The following is a 19,785-nucleotide window of genomic DNA, read 5'->3' on the forward strand; positions in this document are numbered from 1 at the left end:
GCTATCAGTAAATCGATTGGTATAGCAACTATTATATCGCGCGGTTGGCAAAATTAGAAAATATGAACGTCTGCCAAATTACTGTCTTTAAATCAATTTAGTTTATGTCTTGTGTGTTCTGGAAGAGATCATCCGTAGCGATTAGTTCAGCGCATGTATTATATATTTTTAATTGTTAGATTTTGTATCTAGTTTCAAACAGCTCCAAAAACTACATTCTTGCTTCAATAGTGTCAGAGACATCGATATAGTCCCAGCATTTGTTTCCAATTGAATTTGAATCGGTACGAATGTCAGATATCAGTTGTAATGCAAACATCGCACATCCCTACGCGGAACTGATGAGCACCACCTCTATTCGTCCGAGATGCTCGGGGACGCGCAAGGTGACCGCGACTAGCGTCAAGCGCACGCTGTCGCACTATGCCGCATAAATACAGGCTGGAATGACGCACACGAAAAGAAAAAAGAATACAATTAGAAAAAATATATTATTTACTACCTACAGAGCCTATTACTATTTATCGGGTGACATAATCGATCGAGAAGTTATTGGAATCGATAGGGTACGATATAAAATATTAATAAATTGTTATCGTTTTGACATTGAAAGATAAATATTCAATGACGAAAATATGAATGATTGCTGCGGATACAGTTTATAACCAATGCCTAGCACACGTGAGCGAATTTTTTAAAGGTTTCGTTTGTATAGGAAATCACGGAAATTACCATATTTGTTACATAACAAGCCCGGCTATTTATATCAGCGGCTCACAATTCACAAGTAACAAATATATTAAAGATCACTTATAGAGTAAATGTGATACTAAGTAATCACGAGAAATATTGGCAAATGGCGAGCAACTGTTTTATATACCAACAATATTCAAGACACGGCTTCTGAATACCACTGAAGTTCCACTTGAGTCTTGGCTTCAATCCAAAGTCGTAGGGATAAGCGACGGCTGCCTATACATTGTGTAACTAGCTTTCTATCTATGGGAAATACAAGGCCCCAACTCGATAACAATGATACTTTGAAGGTTACCGTAATAATGTATGATGTCACGTCAATGTATTAATAAATAAAATAAAAAATATTAACGGAACGTTAGTTTCCTTGTTCAAACAAAGTAAATGCTTTGTTGTCATTGTCTTTCCACAGCCGTGTAAGTGGCGTAAAGGAAACAGTATAATGAGCACAACCTCTGCTGTCGCTTGGCAAAGTGGTATGGCCTCGTGAAGAAACCCGAGCGATGGATCGACCAACTAAATAATGGTGAGACTGGGCGTTACGTCATGGCCTTCATGGGCGGCGCTGTGACGTAGCCGCTGGCCGCATGCATGCCTACCTGTTTGCACGTGGCCTATTATGCTACTTAATAATTACGCATTACCTAGCATCACTAACGCTCCCAAAGAGAAATTAAATTAAAAGTAACAACTAAGTAAAAATAAAGAATTAAAAAGTATTACGTACTTTAACCAAGGAGAGCGCGCGGTTTGCTGATTATACCTAGAAAGGAAATGAAAATTCATATAACAGAAATTCAATAGACGGCAGTAAGGTCTACTAGGATCAAGGCTTGTAGCACAAAAGATTATCATTGGCACCGCGAGGCGAGGATAAGCTGCGAGGCGGAAGCGAACGGGCGAGGACGAGGACGAACGACCAATTCACAAACTACGTACAGCTGAAGCGGTAAACATTCCGACGCGAGATATACCATACTTCAACGCGTTGCGTTCGCGTTACGATAATATTCAGGAAATCGATAAACTCTACAATTATCTAGAGCTAGATATTCAGCAGATTACTGAGGCACTTATTAAACAGGTAGGTGATAAAACTCGTAGGTGAGTTAGTACTTTGCTTATTGAAAATATCGTGCATCGCATTTCACTTGGCAAGTTTTTATCAATTTACCCACAAATTATCAAAGAAATAAAAAGTTTGCATATCGATACCGAAACCGAGCATACAATTAAAAGAGAATGGCATCTTTTTCCCAGGAACCCCAAGTAAACCGGATCAGCGCTGAATGGGTCGAGTGTCAATTTATTATGATGACACTTGGTGTTTTAAATACAAAGAGTGATGTGAGCAAGAGTAAACGGGCGTATTAAGTTATGCAACATTCCGCGACACACGATGCAAGGTGGGCCAGCGCGGGGAACCGAAACCGCCACAACCCGCGCTCCGCCTTACGTGCAACAACATTTGGCAACACATTGGAAAGCTGAGGCTTCGACAGCCGTGAAACACGGCGTGGAAACGCTAATCTAACTGGGATAGATTGATTTACGATTCAAACGAGAAACTGTGCCACCTCGGCCCTACTGCACACGTCCTACTTTAATTTAACATGAATATGCAAACCGATCTCTCTCAGATCAAAGGAAAATATCGTTCACAATTGCTGTTATACCTTTAAGTTTCACTCCTTACAGCAAACACTTGTTGTGAAAATGTGTTAATCAAAAAGACAAACATCGGCCTCAAATTTTATTGTCCTACGAATTACTAGATGACTAAAATGATTGGCTAGACCTTGAATTCAGCCTAATATAAATTGTATGACCCCACTTCCTCGTACGGTTGCGAGGGTCGTCGCTGTCAATTACGTTAAATTTTATGATGGTCAAAGCAGATAGAGTCTAGGTTGGAAAACAGAAATGTCAGGGTGCAATTGAATTGTTGACTTTAAAATGTGTTTGGTAGCCCTGACACGTCATTTGTTTGTGGGCGTGTGCTAGTGTTGCGGGGTCGCGCTTGGTGGTGTGCGTATGTCAACTCGAGACTCAGCTGAAGTCGGTACCAGCTCAGCACCGGGCATCGAGAACGCGACCCGGTTCGCTGTTCGAGAAAGCATCGACAAAACTCGGTTGAGGCCGCACAAAACCAGGCGGACGTACACTTTCAGTCTTCGTGTGCGGACCGTGTGTATATTAAGAAATACTAGATAAAAAAAAACGATAGGAAACGTCCGATGCTAACAGCAGAAATGCTACTTTTTTGGAAAACTGGGTGTTAAAAGCAACATTTATTAAATTGCAATACAATCGTTTAAATAACCATTGAAATGTTATAGAGTTAGAGACAACTCGAAAACGAAAACCTGATTTTGAACCGATCTCAGCACAGATGAGAGACAAAACGAAAAAATCCAAGTCACTTAACATTGCAGCAAATAGGCATATAGAAAAACCGCTACGGGACCGACATTACAATGGCTATCAATCAATCATCTAACTCGATGTGAGCTCAAGCTGTCATCATTAGATCCTATTTGGAAATGAAATTAAAACCGCCAAGTTAGCGGTGAATTTGTCAGTTAAAATAAATTAGATCATGCGTAACTACCGACTGCGAAGTAGAACCTTGGATTTGACGCCCCCGTTCTACTTTCCTACATCTCAACAATGCGTTAATCACCACCCGTCAGGAGTTATAAATTGCCATACGCAATAGATCTAAATATATGGAATTGTAAAAAACAAAATCATTTTAGACCATTGAAGAATGAATTGTTAGGAGAATATTACGTAACAACGAGAAGTCTTTATGAATGAACTTTTGAAGTCTAATGTGGGATACACATTAACTCTATTAACTGTCTATTTCATAATCATAAAAGAACATGGATTATAAAAGAGGGATTATAAATAATAATTTAAATTAAATTACCGGCGCATCAGTGACATAAAATCTGTGGCTTCCATCAGTCATTACATTACCCAGTTTATACTGTTGAAGCAGGAAAAACGGGGTCAAATTTGGCATTGTAATGCATTTGACCTACATGGCAAATGAGTGGCATTTGAAAAAGTTAGGCAAGGTATTGGGTGTTGTGCTGAGAGTTCAGGGTTCTTTAAAAACGTTTGGTGTAAAAATTTTATTATTTACTACACATAAATAGTGTTAACAAATATCAGACTAGTGTGAAGTTTTTGCATTGGTAATAAAATCAACGATAATAGCAATTTATCGTTTTCATTACTTCATAACATCATCTCTCTATTTACATTTTGATTTGCATGTGTAGTTTTTTATAATAACTCAATCCACTTTTTATACTTAGTCTATTTTATTTATTAAGACTACAAGCAAGCAGCCAGTTTTCTTTCAAATTTTTTATCGGCATAGTTTGACAAACATTTCTGAATGGAAAGCTAAAGCGGTATCTTTTTTGGTACATAAAGATGTATTTGTTCATGTAATAAAGAACTGTGCGTGCGCTCTTCACCTCATAACCACAGCACGCCAGTTTCGGGTCATGCCACACAGAAGGGGCACAAGGTAAAAGATGGTGCATTGAAAATGGCCTTAAGCCCAATAGCGATCTGCGTGTTGCTTCCTATTGGCGACGAGGCGACAATGCCACAGCCGCTGTCGGCTCATGAAGGTGAGGCTGCAAAGGTCGGTCAACATTCGATCACTAACCTGAAGCTGGTTTATGCAGCCTCAAAAGATTGTTACTTATCACCCACAATCATAAAATCCCATTAATAAATCATGTTTCAAAAAGCGGACAACATAAACGCATTCAGGACAAACCCTTGAAAGTAAATGTCGAATGCGAATGGCCCGACCTCTAACGTAGACAACTTTTATTTATCATCTGCGGGAGGGCAACACGATTCTAAAGCTTGCATCTCACGGAAGTGGTCCAGCGTTAGATTGCAAGATAGTGAGATTAATGTGACTCTAGTACACGATCAGTGAGCAAGTCACGAAAAATCTTTTTACCAGCTCAATTTCAAAATAATCTGGTTCAGTGCACCAAAATATTTTATGTTTAAATTAACGCTGGTAATATTACCAAACAACGTCAACATAACAAGGTGAAAACCAGTGACCCTAAAGCATTAAACAGAGCTAAGTAAGGTAAGCACAAATACTCAAGTTTACGGGTCAACTGTGGCAGGGCTACCGGTGGGAGGCAGAGGGGTTCGAAGGGCGTAGGGCCCGCGGGGGAGGACCCTGACACAGATCCGCACTCATCAGTGAAGCGCTGGAGGCCTCGAGATTCGGCTTCTATGTAATCATCGATTCCTCGACGCACCACGGCGTGTTACGCACAAAATGGGTCAACGCGCTCTCCGAGCTAGTGGAGTACGCCCGATGTCCCCGTTCCGAATTGCTCCCTCGGCAAATTAACGCCTCTGCTGCCGTGCTCCAAATCGGCCACGGATAAATTTATAAAGCTAGTTATACTTATTCATCTTGTTTATTTTTCACTGGGACACACTCATTAGCTTCAATAAAAACTAGGACTCTTGAATACTCTTAAGCGTGCACGAGACGAGCTCATAATTTGCTCGTACGTGACAATTTGGTCGTGGTTTCAGGGGTACTTTCAGCTTGACCCTAATAACGTGTACTTTTGCAACAACAAATCATCACAGAAAAGTGCTTTCTTGTTGATCTGACAAAAGTATTATTTAACAGATTCATTTCTCTGTTAAAATAGTAGAGCCATCAATATCGCAGTAACCTTTTTAACATAATTATCTTTTCTAATTTCTTTGCAAGGTAACATTGTGAGTTGAATAGAGATCTCTATTGAAAAGCTATGCCATTACACTGTCAGAATGAGTTGAGCGCTATTAGCGAAAAGAAAAGCGAGTCGTTCAGAGCCGCGAGTTGGTGAAACTATAATCGAGATCATCGCACAAAAGAGAAGGCGCCACGCATCGCGCCGAAGAAACGACGACGACGACAGCGACGCACTTTCCATCGACAAAGACGCGTTATTCAAATTATGAAGTTTCACCAAAGAAACAATTTGACTCCGCCGTTCTCTCGATTCCCTTATGCAACGATACAACAAACGACCGTAACAACAACAAGAACAAGAAAAAATATCACAACATTCACAATCGATAATCGAAACGATCAAATAAAAGTATTACCTTCCTCAAGTTTTACGAATTCCGTCTCGTAATCGTTCTTTTACGAATTTTCTCAAACAAATATTAGCTGTTTTTAAATAGCCTTGGCCTTGTGAAACGTACACAACGCGATAATAAAACACAGGTGGAAATACATAATGACTTCAAACAAAGTTATACTGATGTGCGTTATTATTACGTAACTGTGTTAGGTAAACTCATTCAAACTAATTCGATAAATAACTAAATAATAACTGTTAAAAAAGAATTGTTCAAGAGGCGTCAATTTAAAAAAGTATGTAAAAAGAAAATAGCTATTAGCTATGATGCTGTTAGATTTTGGAACAAAGCCAGTGTATAGCAAACGTGGTTATCTTTTGCTCGACAGCAATTTTATAGATTTGACTCTCATTATTTCAGCGTAACACCGTTTCGTTTCGCCTAACGGACAGTTCTGTTTAACTGGGCTTTATCGTAACCAAAATACGACTTCGGTGCCGCCAAAACCCACTTTAGTTATCGCATTCCGCTGTCAGCAAAACAGGAGCACGGAGTTGAGAGCGGGCCCGGCCCGGCACAATCTCTTGTGAGCGAGCGCACCGGCCCTCGGCTAAATTGATACATTCTTGCGAAATAACCTCGCCCAACTTATTTGAAACACAATCGAAAAAAATAGAAAGGCTTCACTTAAACAACCGCAAGGTGATAAGCGAGAAATTACACACGATATGTTGTGTTCGTATCAGAAAACTGACGAACAATGAGTAAAATTTCGCAGAGCGCAAAGCGACAAAAAGTTACCAATTCATAAGGTGAGAATGGCGAAGCAGTTAAACTACTTGCAACAAGGCCATTAAATGCTGTACATAATTGTACACCATTACAACAGCTTACATATTAGGGATTGATGCAATAAATATATTAGATTTAAATTACTGACGCTATTAAAATAGTAATAGAGTCATAAATTTCTTGAAATTTCAATTCCATTTGTTACGGAAAAAAAGAATAATCTTATAGTACTCCATGCAGAAAATCGAAACAGTTCATTGCACACGGCTGCAACATGCAAACTTGATAAATATTGAAAACGAAACAAAATAATAACTAACATCCTTCAGCTGTTCCTGTAAGAGCGGTGCAACTGAAGCATTAAGGAAGGGAAAAGGCGCGCAGGGGACGGTCGAGTAGAGGCGGTGCCACCTACCCGCAACGTTGCTGCTCTTCCGTGCATTCTCCGTGCAGGTCGACGACCTCGGGAAGGCGCATCTCCGCAAATCCTTACTGCTACCCACACCAATATATCTAGCTACAGACGGTTCGACGTCGCATGCTTAGGGGAGAACGAAGACGGTGCAAATATATCTCTACCTAAGTATAAACGTCTCGCTGAAACCTTACTGAATTTTACATTTTACTGCTTTGAAATGCTAATGATAATACAAATAATGTTATTGTTAGTTTTTACGTCATGTTTGCGATATTAATTGTAGAAACAACGTGATACAGATACGCAGAGGATAACAACAATGTAGAAAACTGGTAAGCTTGTGTAACTCTATAAAAAGTGGCACGAAAAAAGACATTATTATTGGAAGTGGCAACCGTTTTCCGGTCGGGACTGACTTGCTACCTGCTTGGGGTGAATCGGCTCTTGATCGGCTCGAAGTATCAATCATCCGCGTTATTTAAGAGTTTACGTATTACCAAGTTACAGTGTTTGATAACACAGAAAACGACTCTACATTCTAGAGTCGAAGATTGAAATTTGTTTGTCTAGAATGTAAAAGATTTCTACATTTTACATTAGTTAATGCGTAAACTAATTAATATACGTTTTCTACAAACTAGCCATGAACATTAAGTAGAAACTCAGTCATTATTTGGTAAACACGTTAACAACAATAATGAAATTACTGGTACAATTAACATTAAGGTAAAAGAAATCGTTAGTTTGACCGTTGAATTACATTTCGTTTTAGAGAGTTTATTTCCTGCATCAACAATTTCCAAATCCAACACGCCATCAAAAATAAGGGAATACGAAACAGGGGTTTCGTTAATACTTAGGGTTCCCGTAGCGAACGAGGGTGCGAAGGAATAAACAGAAAACATAGAAATAGCATCAACGACATGCTTTGGTGATCCATTTGGGGTAAATTCAGACAAAGATAATAATATAATATTTTTAGTCTTATTAGTTAAATGAAATTGTGTTGTGTTGTGTTGTTATTGTTCATTAGCTCAATAATAGTAGTAGTAAAAGTGCCTCGATTTCTAAATGGCTCCCTCTACTACCTGTCGTTTATCGTTTAGCTTACACAACAAGGAAAGTTAAATGCGCGTGGTGCAAAGCAACTTTCGCCCATTGTAGCGATAAGTAACAAACGAAATCAACACACCATATTAAAACCATTACAGGAAGTTAGTGCCAAATTATACAAAGGGTACAAGAGGGTCATAACCACAACGCTGAGGGAAGGTCTGTCCACAAACTATTTCCGTACCTGTCCAACTTCTCAAGTTCTAAATCAAATAACGACCGCAAGTCCTTCGATGAACATGATAAAATAAACTAGTTCCGTGTTGACTCCAACAACCAAAATAGCTCACCTGGCTAAGGCCATTATTCGTTCGTATAATCCAATTTTCCAAAACAGTGGCACCACTTCGAATACACAAATCACAAGCGGAGATGTATAGTTAATGTTCACATGTACCGATAATCACCGGTATGCGAAAGTGTATCACGATATCACGTTTGACAGTTTCACTTCACCACATGGCTGTCGAGTTGCGGGCGATGTCGTGACAGACGCGCGCAACGCTCGACGTCTGACGGGCGACTGGAGTGGTGTTGTTCGTCAAGTGCGGCCGATTGGGGGTTTCAGCCGAGCGGAGGCGCGGGGCCTGCGAGGGCGGAGCGCCCGCAGCCGGCGCCCGCGGGACAGCTGCGCACCACGGACCCTTTCTCCGCTCCGTCTCCATTGTGATGGTGAAAGCTTAAGCCTGTTTACAAGCTTCGCTATTACAATTCACGCTAACCGAAAACCGACTATGCTGAAAGTCGAATATCCTCTTATGAAATTAAATTAAATACTTGAGTATTTCGAAATTTTCGAAGTACCCACATTTAAATGGATTTGAAAGCTACAATAAGATGTAGAGCTTTTGGGACAAACATATTTATTGCGTAATTAATCTAAAATTTATGAATTCATGATGATACACTTTTCTGAATTAACTGCATTTTGATGTGATTTTATGCAATACACACGCAAATCTATAACTTTCGTTTTCTAAAATGAAAAATTGGATAAACAATCGTTAAAAGTGAGAACTAGCAAACTAATTAAAATAGAATGCTACAAAAATATTATAGTTTAAAATTATTTATTACGTTAAGAATGACGAATAAAACCGAAATCAGAGCGCGGCGTCTGGTTGCAATTTACGAATATTTCAGACAGTGTAGCAGACCTAAAATATTCAATTGCAAGTACAAGTTGGTTCAGTGCACGAAGGGAGAAGTTGTTGCCCCCGTGTGGAGCCTTGAGCCGCCCTGGCCGACGAAGCTCTGCATACATCAAGTCGACCGCGTTTTAAACTCTACGCCTGCGAATTAGGGTCGTCGAAAGATTAAGAGCAGCAAATTGCCTCAACCGTTCGGGGACAAAATGGAATGACACAACTATTCCACTCGTTTTTATGTCTTCTAATTGTAGTATCGACATACATACGTGCAACGCTCACGTCTTTGTCTTAATATCCAGAGTTTAGCAGTAATATTTTTAAAATTGATAATATACAGCATTTTAACGACAGAATAATAAACTTTGCCGTTACAACGTCTAATGGAAAGTGTTCAATTAAACACAAAACCCAATTTATTATCATTCCAATTTGTGATGATTGTATTCGCGTTAGCAATGTTTTGTTCAGAAAGTGTGTTGGGTACAAATTTTAAGTTTGAGAACAAAGGATGATACGATATGTAAAACGTGGAATGAATATGATTCATAATGAGCAGTGATAGAAGGCAGACGAGTGGCCGCAGTAACGCGTGCATCGGCTGCGACGTTGGAATAATGCGAATGCGACGAGGGTACACCAAAGTCATCCAGTCAAATCCCTCCAATGACGTCTCGAGCACCCGTCGACCTTGGTTCGGGCTTCAGGGTTAACCTCCCAAGGGGAAAAGGCCCTTCAGACTGGAATTCCTTAACCCAGCCTACCTGCTAATAATGCGTTTAGATCTTTTGTTCGTCGTGGCATTACTTTGTGCCTCGGTGTGCAAGAAATGTAAAATGAATAGAAATGTTCTCTAAAAAAATTTTATTGTATGAAAATCTTTAGGACATAAGTTCCTGGAAAATAAAGATAATGCAGTAATATTTTGGAGCTGGGATGAAAAAATTAGTACCAAATGTAGAGATTTAAAGAAAAATGAGTGTAGGTTATATCCTGCATATACCAAATGATAAATATCCCAGCAACGAATCTTTAATAGCATTTATTGTTCTTAGCTAACGTTGACCCGGTATGAATAACACATCATTGTTAACGAATGGTATGAATAATATGGCTTAAAGGACTTCATCTGAAACTTCAAAACTCTCGAAGAAAAGAAAATGATTCATCGTTTTGTAACGTTATTAGGCACGTTTTGTGCCAGTACCGCGGTCGTCCGGTCCACGTTTTATTCAATTGAAATAGTCATCTAAATTTAAATGAACGTGTCTGCTTTGTATTTCTTAGTGAATAATCAATTATGGCACGTAAAGTCTCATTTTTGTTTTTAACTTTACGTAGATACTTTTCGAGTTTGCGTTGGAACATCCACTGTACAAATTGTACGTAATGTTCAAGTCAAATTCGCACTAATAAAGTAACGAATTAACACCTACTTTTACCAAAACTGTTTGATCATTAATTGATATCTAATTAAATACTAAGATTCTAAAAGAATTTAAGAAGAACAGAACTCAACATAATGTTTTTTGGTTAACGACTCCTGTTGTCTGTTTTGATATTGCTTCATCCCTAAATTCGGTACAAAACATAGATGTCTGCGACTGAGTCAAATCGAAATCAATAGTTCATGTTACAATGTTACAAGCCACGGGAGCTTTAACGTAGTAAACTGAAGCTTCTGAACTCGTAAACATATTACAGTGTGAGCAAAATTTAATTGCACAGCGGAGTTATGTGCAGAGCATTCTGAACACAAGTGTTTCACGCACGAGTATGCAATTTGCATTAGTTTGTTTGCAGTTGACTCGTGTTAGGCGGAGTTGACGCGTGGGCGCGGTCCCGTGCCATCATCGCTGCTGCGCTATGACCTGGATCCTTGCATCAAGGGCACCGGGCCGGATCATCCCTCACCCCATTTACACAACACCCCAACACACCTCAATGTTTCGTTATTATTATAATTGGCTTTTGTTTGAAACAGTCACGGGGCGACTTTTTATAATCACTCAGGTAAGCGTACCTGACGACCGCGTTTTTCGTATCACCGCAGTGTTGTTTACACCGTATATTGTGGTTCTCCTCATTCAAAACATTGTTTGAACATTTTTTTAAATAATACAATGCGAATTTATTTATTAAATGTGCGTTTCACATCGAAAAGAACTCGACATGTAATAATTAAATTAAATAATTTCATGACCTTGGAATTCAGATAGAATAATAAAAAATGTATCAAATACATTTTGTATGATAAATGGCGCAGATGCTAGGAGTTTCATAACTTTAATAGAAAATTAATTAACTTGACACTTGCAAACAAAAACCAGTAATCCAATTATTTCTGTCTGTCAAATCCAAGTCAGGCCAACCTCGGTTTCTAAAGCAATAAAACGTTTGTTTGTTACTCATCAATAAAGTAATAAAAGTTAGAAGTGAAGTGAGAACCCGACGAAAAATTCGAATTATGTTTATGAGAATAACCACATAACGAATGTCCATCATCAGCATATTTATTTTTTAGAAACTGCAACAAGTGCTTCAGATCCGCTCGCGCGCACTTTCCACGATTAACTTTCTCATTTACAATTCGAGTTGACCTTTCCTTTCTATGGCGCTCACTTCGAAAGGGTCAATTGACAATTCAAATTCATGACACTTGAAACTGAAACTTTTGAGGCCACTTGATTATCGACCCTATATTGCCTTAATACGACTTATTATTGTAATTAATGTAAACGATATCAATACTCTGAGTGATTATGATAACGTTACCTACCAAAGCTGAAATTGAGTACACATTTGAATTTCCCTGTTTTGTCTTATCGGGTTTTTGTGGGTTACTTTGGTAGGTATGGAAATTTCAGTATGTAGGAACAACTAAACACGACCGCTAATAAACGTTACAAATAACTCATTAATTCAGTTAACAGCGTTGAGTTTCATACCAAGTAACGTAAAACGTTTGTGTTTCATCAATTTACCTTTTTTGGTTAATTACTATAAATGTGTTACTAGTGGATTACTGTTAGGTTACTGGTTGAACAAAAAATATTTTACATCCCGAAGTTTTGTAAAATTCGATTTTAAAACTTTACTTCCGGTTTTCTATGTGAACAAAAAAGAAATTTCAAATTTGTAGTAAATAGTAACAAACACAGTTATTTATTGTCAAAAGCCCAATATTTAGATTATTTTTAATCAAATGTAATAATAGCAGTAATAGCTTCTGAAAAATCTGTTCCTAAAATTTTACCAATTTTTTGAACGCTCATAAAAAATACCTAAGCTTCATAAAAAAATTATAATGATGCACATCCATTCAGGTCATATAGCAATACATTTAATCTAAATATGAACAAAATCCAAAACCTGACTTGATTTTCGCTGTCCGCTTCGCGTGAAATGCCCCAAATGTCACTGAAATTAGCCTTATCATTATTTGAAATGCGTATTTCCATAAGGCACCTTTATGAAAATACGTTGGTTTTCTGTTTGCAGTTATTCATGTAAATCCGGGTTGTATCCAATAATCGCGTATTTTGATTCGCTGCACGTTTGCATTTTGAAGGTCTTCGAAGGAGTGTCTTTCGTGGTTTGCCTTTTTGTTCCACAAACGTACAGGAAAACGGCACAGACCGCAGGATCGCTGACGTCATTATACCACAGTCCATTCGTATTCAAAATTTGTTTGTGGACAAAACGAAGATGGTAAATCGACGTATTAGCTGTTTGCCAATAAAATTAACGAAATTTTCCAACAGATTCAAGAGCTCAATAATCCTGTAACCTAGTAGGTATTCCCATTAATTGTTTGGATTTTGGATGTTGTTTTCAAGTCTTCTGATACTTACATAATCTCCAAATACAGTACCTAATCACCTTCGACTAAAATTTCATTTCTTTTATCTTTTTTAAATAAAAAAAATCATAGAATTACATAATACGATTTTTAATAATGATATTTACATATCATAAAATATAAAAATACAAGTAAGTACATAAGTTTTTTTAAACTTGTAAAAAACAAATTCCATGGAAATATTGATAGAATATGATAACATAATTTTATTGAAAGTTTATTTCAGCCAGAGAATTTTGATTTCTTTTCTTCCAACTTTATTAATCAGACTCTTAATAATATTATACGCAATAATTATTACACGTTATTATATTGATATTTATTGCAATTAATTATATAAAATGAGGCTCTAATTGAGACTTTTAATTTACGTATTAAATTAGTCTTAATTTCTTTCGCAACAAAATCGTGATACAGTAACGTGCAAGATGACAGATAGATTGTAGATAGTTTGAATATTTAATTGTGTATGCGTGACACTTGTGGCTTTCTTTTATGATTTTCGACCGCAAGTGAACTCTGGGTTGAGCACACGCTACTCTCGATAGAGATGCCCGTTTCATAGTTTACTATCGATAGGATTCTTTATTGATAGTCGATTAGCCAAGGATTCTATGTTTATCGATTGAACTTTCAATACTATAAATAGCGCAAAATTTTATTAAGACTATTGATGACTTGCAAATCTTACAATAGTATCGACACCCATAATGTCGAGTAACGATAGCCACTTCGATCGATATTATTTTCTTTCCTGAAAAGCAAAGCAACTATCGAATACTCTCGGTGCGATGGAAAGTTTCAGACTATTATCAGTGGTTTAGTTTCTGTAGTATACCTACTTAATTTATATTACATTATCGATACTCCTATCGGTATCCTATTCGAAGTTCAACTATCGATAACAAAAGTATCGATAGTTGGGCATCACTAGTTCTCAGCTCCCAGCTAGAGAGACTGAGAAAGCTCGCAACCAGACGTAGAGATCGGTGAAACCCTACGGGGTCGGTGCGAACGCACATGTTTTAGATATTAACATCTACTAAGGGACTTGATAGAAAACTACTTGGACATTTTAATACATTTCTATGAGATTTTATATGATAACTTTTAGTATCTAATATCTATAAAACCATGACGGTATTGACGGTTTAAGGGTTTTCTCTCACTCAGAAATTATTATTGCCCGTTTAGACGGTTTGGTGAAGTAAATATCGACAGCTATATCTATTTTATTAGAGAAACCAAACACAATTTAACTTCTTTGATGGTGGTAAGTGGTGACTTATCTTCATCAAATTAGTTTTACAATTTAGTGTCAAAACATTTTATACTAGTAGAGATAATTAATTAACGGCACTAGTATAACAATAAATTATTACCTTGTTTGTTAAAAGTAATTTTTTGTAACTTAATTTTCCAGTATCTGATTATAAATTATAGGACGGAAGTAAGAACCTTCCATTTTAATATAGCTCTTATTTAATTTTCTAGAAACGGTGTAGGCACAAAAAATAAACCTTCTAAAAGACGTGGATTCCGATATCGAATTTTTGAAAGTTTAGAAAGAAACCTCGTCAACTTTTTAAAATGTGAAAATCTTAATCTATAGTTTTTGTCCAAATCTTGTGTAACGAGTGTTTTTATTTTTTCTCGCGAACCGAGTGGCGAAACTTTATAGTGAAAGTGCATCTCCGCGTTGCGCTTGCGCATCGCATTCAGAGTATTTTTCAGTCGTGAGGAGAGAGGGAGAAACGTAAGAAAGCGCGGACTGGCGAAGGTATAGTAAAATTTGAAAGCGCTACACAATAGCGCGTTGTCGAAATTGGAAAGTTGAGCGGCGCGCGTTCATTGCGTAACAGCTCTTACGGGCTGACGCTGACGAAAGGTACGTGACGTCACCGGCACGAAAGTGCATCGGCCGCCGCCCCTCCGTGCACGTGCGGTGCAACCACTGCGCTTCCTGCATCAAAGGACTTTCTATTGGGAAACCGCGGCGGTAAGCGCTCGACTTGTCTCCTATTAGGAAATTGGACTCTCACGCACGGCGACACGGCGCGAGATGCATCTGATTGAGCAATGACGCTGGTGCTGCGCTTACACAACCGATGCGGCTGTCGCGGGACCCATGGCTACAGCCGTGGGAATCAACGACCACTTGCATGCAATGACTTTCTATTTTATTAATACTGTGGTACTTACACTTTTGTAACGCTCGAAAAACCGGTGGAAATGCCTGCAACAACAAAAACTAAGTTTAGATTTTCAAATGTTATGCAAATTAAATTTTAATCAAAATTGAATAAATAAAATGTATGGTTAGTCATTACTTATTATAAATGTAGAGTGAGTTAACGCAAAACACACCAAAATTCTCATTCATAAAATATTGTACCAGAACAACAATATAAATAATCCGAATGCCATTTAACATTAAAATCAATTGTGTATCCATTCGTACTCATTACAACTTGAAATCAATATAAGCTGCCTTGACACTGTTTGCTTTTACAGGCCGACAGATGTATTTATAAAATGTGGCCCAATGATAACAATATGAAGAAGACGGATTATGTATCAATTTAATTTATATTCACTTGGTGCATTCATAAAATTAAATATTTGTTAATGTTTTTTAATGTATGTTTGCTAATAAGTTTAGAAATTACGGATTATAATTACGTTACGCGCTTTCGCAATGAGCGCATTATAACAATATAACGTTTACCATACAAATGTCACGCCGATTGACCAATAAGTGAGAGAGTTTAAAAAATTGAGGTCTCAACGCGGGACGCTCCTCGAAGGAGTTCATGGTTGAATGGAACATGTACAGTGTTCAAACATTTCGTTATGTTTTAATCTATGCCGTTTTCCACAACGTTAAGGCGCATTATGCCGTGGTACAACAAAAGTGGTTCCTAATTGTCAGATTGAGAACGGCCGCGAATAAGTAACGATTTAATCTTTAAGTATTTGCAGTTAGCGTTGATTTTTGTTCACAAGCGCTACGGCATTCAAGAAGTAGGTTGAGAGAACGCACGTCTAGATAGACCCGTATATCACAAAGATTCATTAACTCATCGACGTGAGATGCTGACTCCGAAGAATGTTAGCTCCGTGACTGCGCTTGTATCGATAATTTTTATGTTGTTGATAAACATTGCGTCACTAGGGAAACTAAATATCGAGTGCAACACGGGTGCATTAATTTAGTATTGATCTCATTTTATTAAAGTAATTATTTTTACTAGCCATGTATTTAATTTGCAATCAATGCGATAGTCGCGTTTGAGTTTAATTGTAGATTGAAGTAATCTCAATTTAAATCAAATACTTAAATTGAACATTCCAAATTCATACACAATTTATATTTATTAAATTCTCAGAATAGATTCAAATTCAATGCCTTAATTCAAAATAATGTTAATTTGGTGAATAACGAAAAAGGAAATGGTAGAGGCACTCCTTTTAACGGATTCACCGTGTAATAAACGGTTTAAGAAAGGCGAGTGGTTGGTGCACTTTCTATTAGAACAGTGAACAAAAGTAACGAGCAAAAGTTACGATATCTCGTGTGATATAACAGCCGCGGGCGCCGCTCGATGCAATATAAATCGCGTCCGACTGTAGCGGTCCAATTTTATGCCTCATTCGATGTTTCGAAACAATCTTCTAAATTAACTCAACTGTTTGAGGGACTCAAAAGAGTTTTGTTTATTTATAGGATCCCAAAACAAATTATTACGCGGCCCATATTGCGTACTGTCAAGTTGTCAACCATACAAACAATATTGCGTAAAGAAATTAAGCCAGTAAACGGTTCAGGAGCCATGGCCCCAATTTTGTCATTTAGGTCTTCTTTGTCAAAATATTTTATAAACAATATTTGGATTAATTCTAAACAAAATGAGTGCATGAAGCTGTAAAGTTTGAGGATTTTAATATTAATTAATGATGTGGAAAAAACTTGAAAGCTCAACATCTCGATAAAAAAGCTTACAGGTAAAAGTTAATACGCAGAAAAACTGATATCGATTATCCATAAAATTAAAAGAAAATCGAGAACTTTTCAATAGAAACCTTTGGAAAAGTGACACACGAGTATTTTAACATAATCACAAGTTAGATCTCTGAGTGACAGTATCGCGATACGCGGTAGGGATAAATACATAAATCCACAACATTAGAAACTTGCAAAACTGGCTGTTGCAAGTTATGAATATCTAACAATCTGACTATGCCACATTCTCTAACAAAGTACTGGCTGGTAAATTGCAAGAGATCTCAGCGAGAAATACGTTCACCGTCCTAGATGCGCGGTACTTTCGTTTTGAAATCGGCGCGCACAATTGGCCGTATCGGGGCAGAAGCGAACCAGCTGCAGTCGAACAGTAGCGGAACGCATTCCAGCGTTTCTAAAGCAGCCACTCGACTTGCTGGCGATACACTTCTGGACGGAACAACACCTACCGCCAGCCTAAATCCGCTGTGTGTATAAGCTAATTACGCCCCGGTTACTTTCAAAGCCCATGAAAGTTGATCCCTTCTACGGCCTTACGTTTTCATCGCATTATTTCGAAGGCCAGAAATTGTTACTTCACGTGATAGCCGACACCATATCATACTTTATTATGTAGGTAATATAATATGCAAAGAGCATTCACATTTGAAAAATAATCTTTTCTTAGATGAATTACTAGACTGAAAAGTAGTGCGAATAAATTCAACGCAACAATTTGAAGATTCAGTATTGTGAGTTGGATTTATTATTTATTCATCTTACTTTATAATTACTCTATTTCGAAACAGTAAAGAAAACAAAACAAAAATTTCACGTTGAAAAGTTTCACGTTTCACCATTCAGACGGTTTTAGAAAGAAGTCATATCCGTGGAGATTTCACAGGGATGTTGAAAAATCCGTAAAGTTACTTGAAATAAAAGGTATAACAAAATGCTACAGAAATATTACATAACTAGGTATGTCAATTTGACTGAAATAATGCAAACAGACTTAACTGCGGAACTTAAAGCATAATCTAGATTCTCAGTGACTTGCCTTCGCGACGCTAAACGGATGTCTAGATAACCACATCATCGAGGAACTAGCGAGGCATCGTAAAGCAAAACATCCATTAGCTTCCAGGAAGTCAGTTCCATAGATTCACAATCTTTCGCTCTATCTTAAGGCCTTTTACGTTTCGTAACAAACGTTTGTGTAGAAATACCAAGTATTGAAGCACTAATTGAACATTATACAACGTATCATCATCAGTTCATATCATATTAGCAATCAATGAATGCTGTCGTTTCTAGTAGACTATCACGACCGTCCACTTTATAATGTAGAGCTTCCTGACCCTCTTTCATGACGTAACAACTTGAAAAGATTTTCTTTTCATTCAATTTAGTTTCTTTTTCGTCACCCCTTTGTATGATTTGTAAGCAGTCGTTATTCCAAAGAAAATGTTAAAGCCATATCAACAACGACAAAGCGCCCCAATTCAGTATTGCCTCAACAAACTTTTCGAATTTGCAATTTCAGATCCGTTATACAGCTTTTGTTGTAAGCGACTCTCTCTCGTAGTTAAAATTTTCTGTTAACCTGAATAAGAAGTGCGCGAAACATCACTGTTGTTGCAATTTGTATTACATTAACCACTACACGGTGAATGTGACATAATTTCGCTAGATCTGTGGTTTTGAAAGAACACCACTCGCATGACACGCGGTCAAGCAGCCGTTCTTTGTTAACCACTTATGACGTACCATTCATGCGACGGCAACGGAGCCGCGTGGTCGTTGTATGTTGATGATGACTTACATTCTTTGTTCCACTACTCCTTGAATGAAAACACGACTGCTTTTTAAATATATTCATAATTAGAATTCAGATATTAGAAGAGGTATTGGTCTTCTGATTTAAATAATTAATAAATTTTACAAGCTCTTTAGTTAGAATCTCTCTTTAGTTTCAGCTGTGAGTGCTGTGACTGTGGTCTGTGACAAAATATCGCCCAGCTGGAAGTTGGTTCAAACAGATATTCATTTATTGCTTTCATACACAGCATAGAGCAGGTATTTGGAATGAACTCGCAAATGCGTGAGATCTCATGCAATTAAGGGACCGAGAGGAGATTCGAAATCGGTTCAAATACTTTCAAACATGGGCATATAAAAGGCATTTCATTTATGCAGTCAGCGTGCGCCAGATTTCATAAGCGATCTCTCTACACCCTGATCTAGGTTAGGTGGTCGACATCGGCGGCAGCGGTGGCGTATCGAGCGCAGTCCGATGTTAACCTACATACATCGGTGGCACACTTACTCCAACCGAGTTGGGGACGAGAACACCCGTACCCGTAAATTCGTGACCCAGCCCTCCCCTCTCTACCCTCTGTGACCTCAGCTCGCGGATCTAATCGGCTCGCATATAACAATGTTAGATAAGCGCTATCATAGTATCACATCCCAGGTGAAAAGTGTCCCAGCTAGCATTCAACACGTGGTTGACGGAGTGAAAGCATTTTCTAAAGTAGTTACAAAATAAACA

General features: G+C 37.9%; 1 protein-coding gene across 4 annotated transcripts in view; it reads right to left on the minus strand.

Annotated features, from left to right (window-relative positions):
• The window catches only part of rdx (BTB/POZ and MATH domain-containing protein rdx), a 44,431-nt gene extending 28,968 nt beyond the window's left edge, over nucleotides 1-15,463 (minus strand). The window contains exons 1-2 of one of the 4 annotated variants that reach the window (XM_028322301.1): nucleotides 8,512-8,760; nucleotides 1,484-1,519 (exon numbers count right to left, since the gene is read on the minus strand). In XM_028322301.1, coding sequence (XP_028178102.1) covers nucleotides 1,484-1,519; nucleotides 8,512-8,525 — 50 coding nt within the window. In that variant the 5' untranslated portion in view covers nucleotides 8,526-8,760. Of the gene's footprint in view, nucleotides 1-1,483; nucleotides 1,520-8,511; nucleotides 8,874-15,433 lie in introns of those variants that run through there. The other 3 variants (XM_028322304.1, XM_028322303.1, XM_028322302.1) reach the window with 3 other exon arrangements.
• Nucleotides 15,464-19,785: the final 4,322 nt, after the last annotated feature.

Source organism: Ostrinia furnacalis, unplaced genomic scaffold (genome assembly GCF_004193835.3).
Source record: "Ostrinia furnacalis isolate ACB-3 unplaced genomic scaffold, ASM419383v2 OfSCF7613, whole genome shotgun sequence".
Classification (NCBI taxonomy): Eukaryota; Metazoa; Arthropoda; class Insecta; order Lepidoptera; family Crambidae; genus Ostrinia; species Ostrinia furnacalis.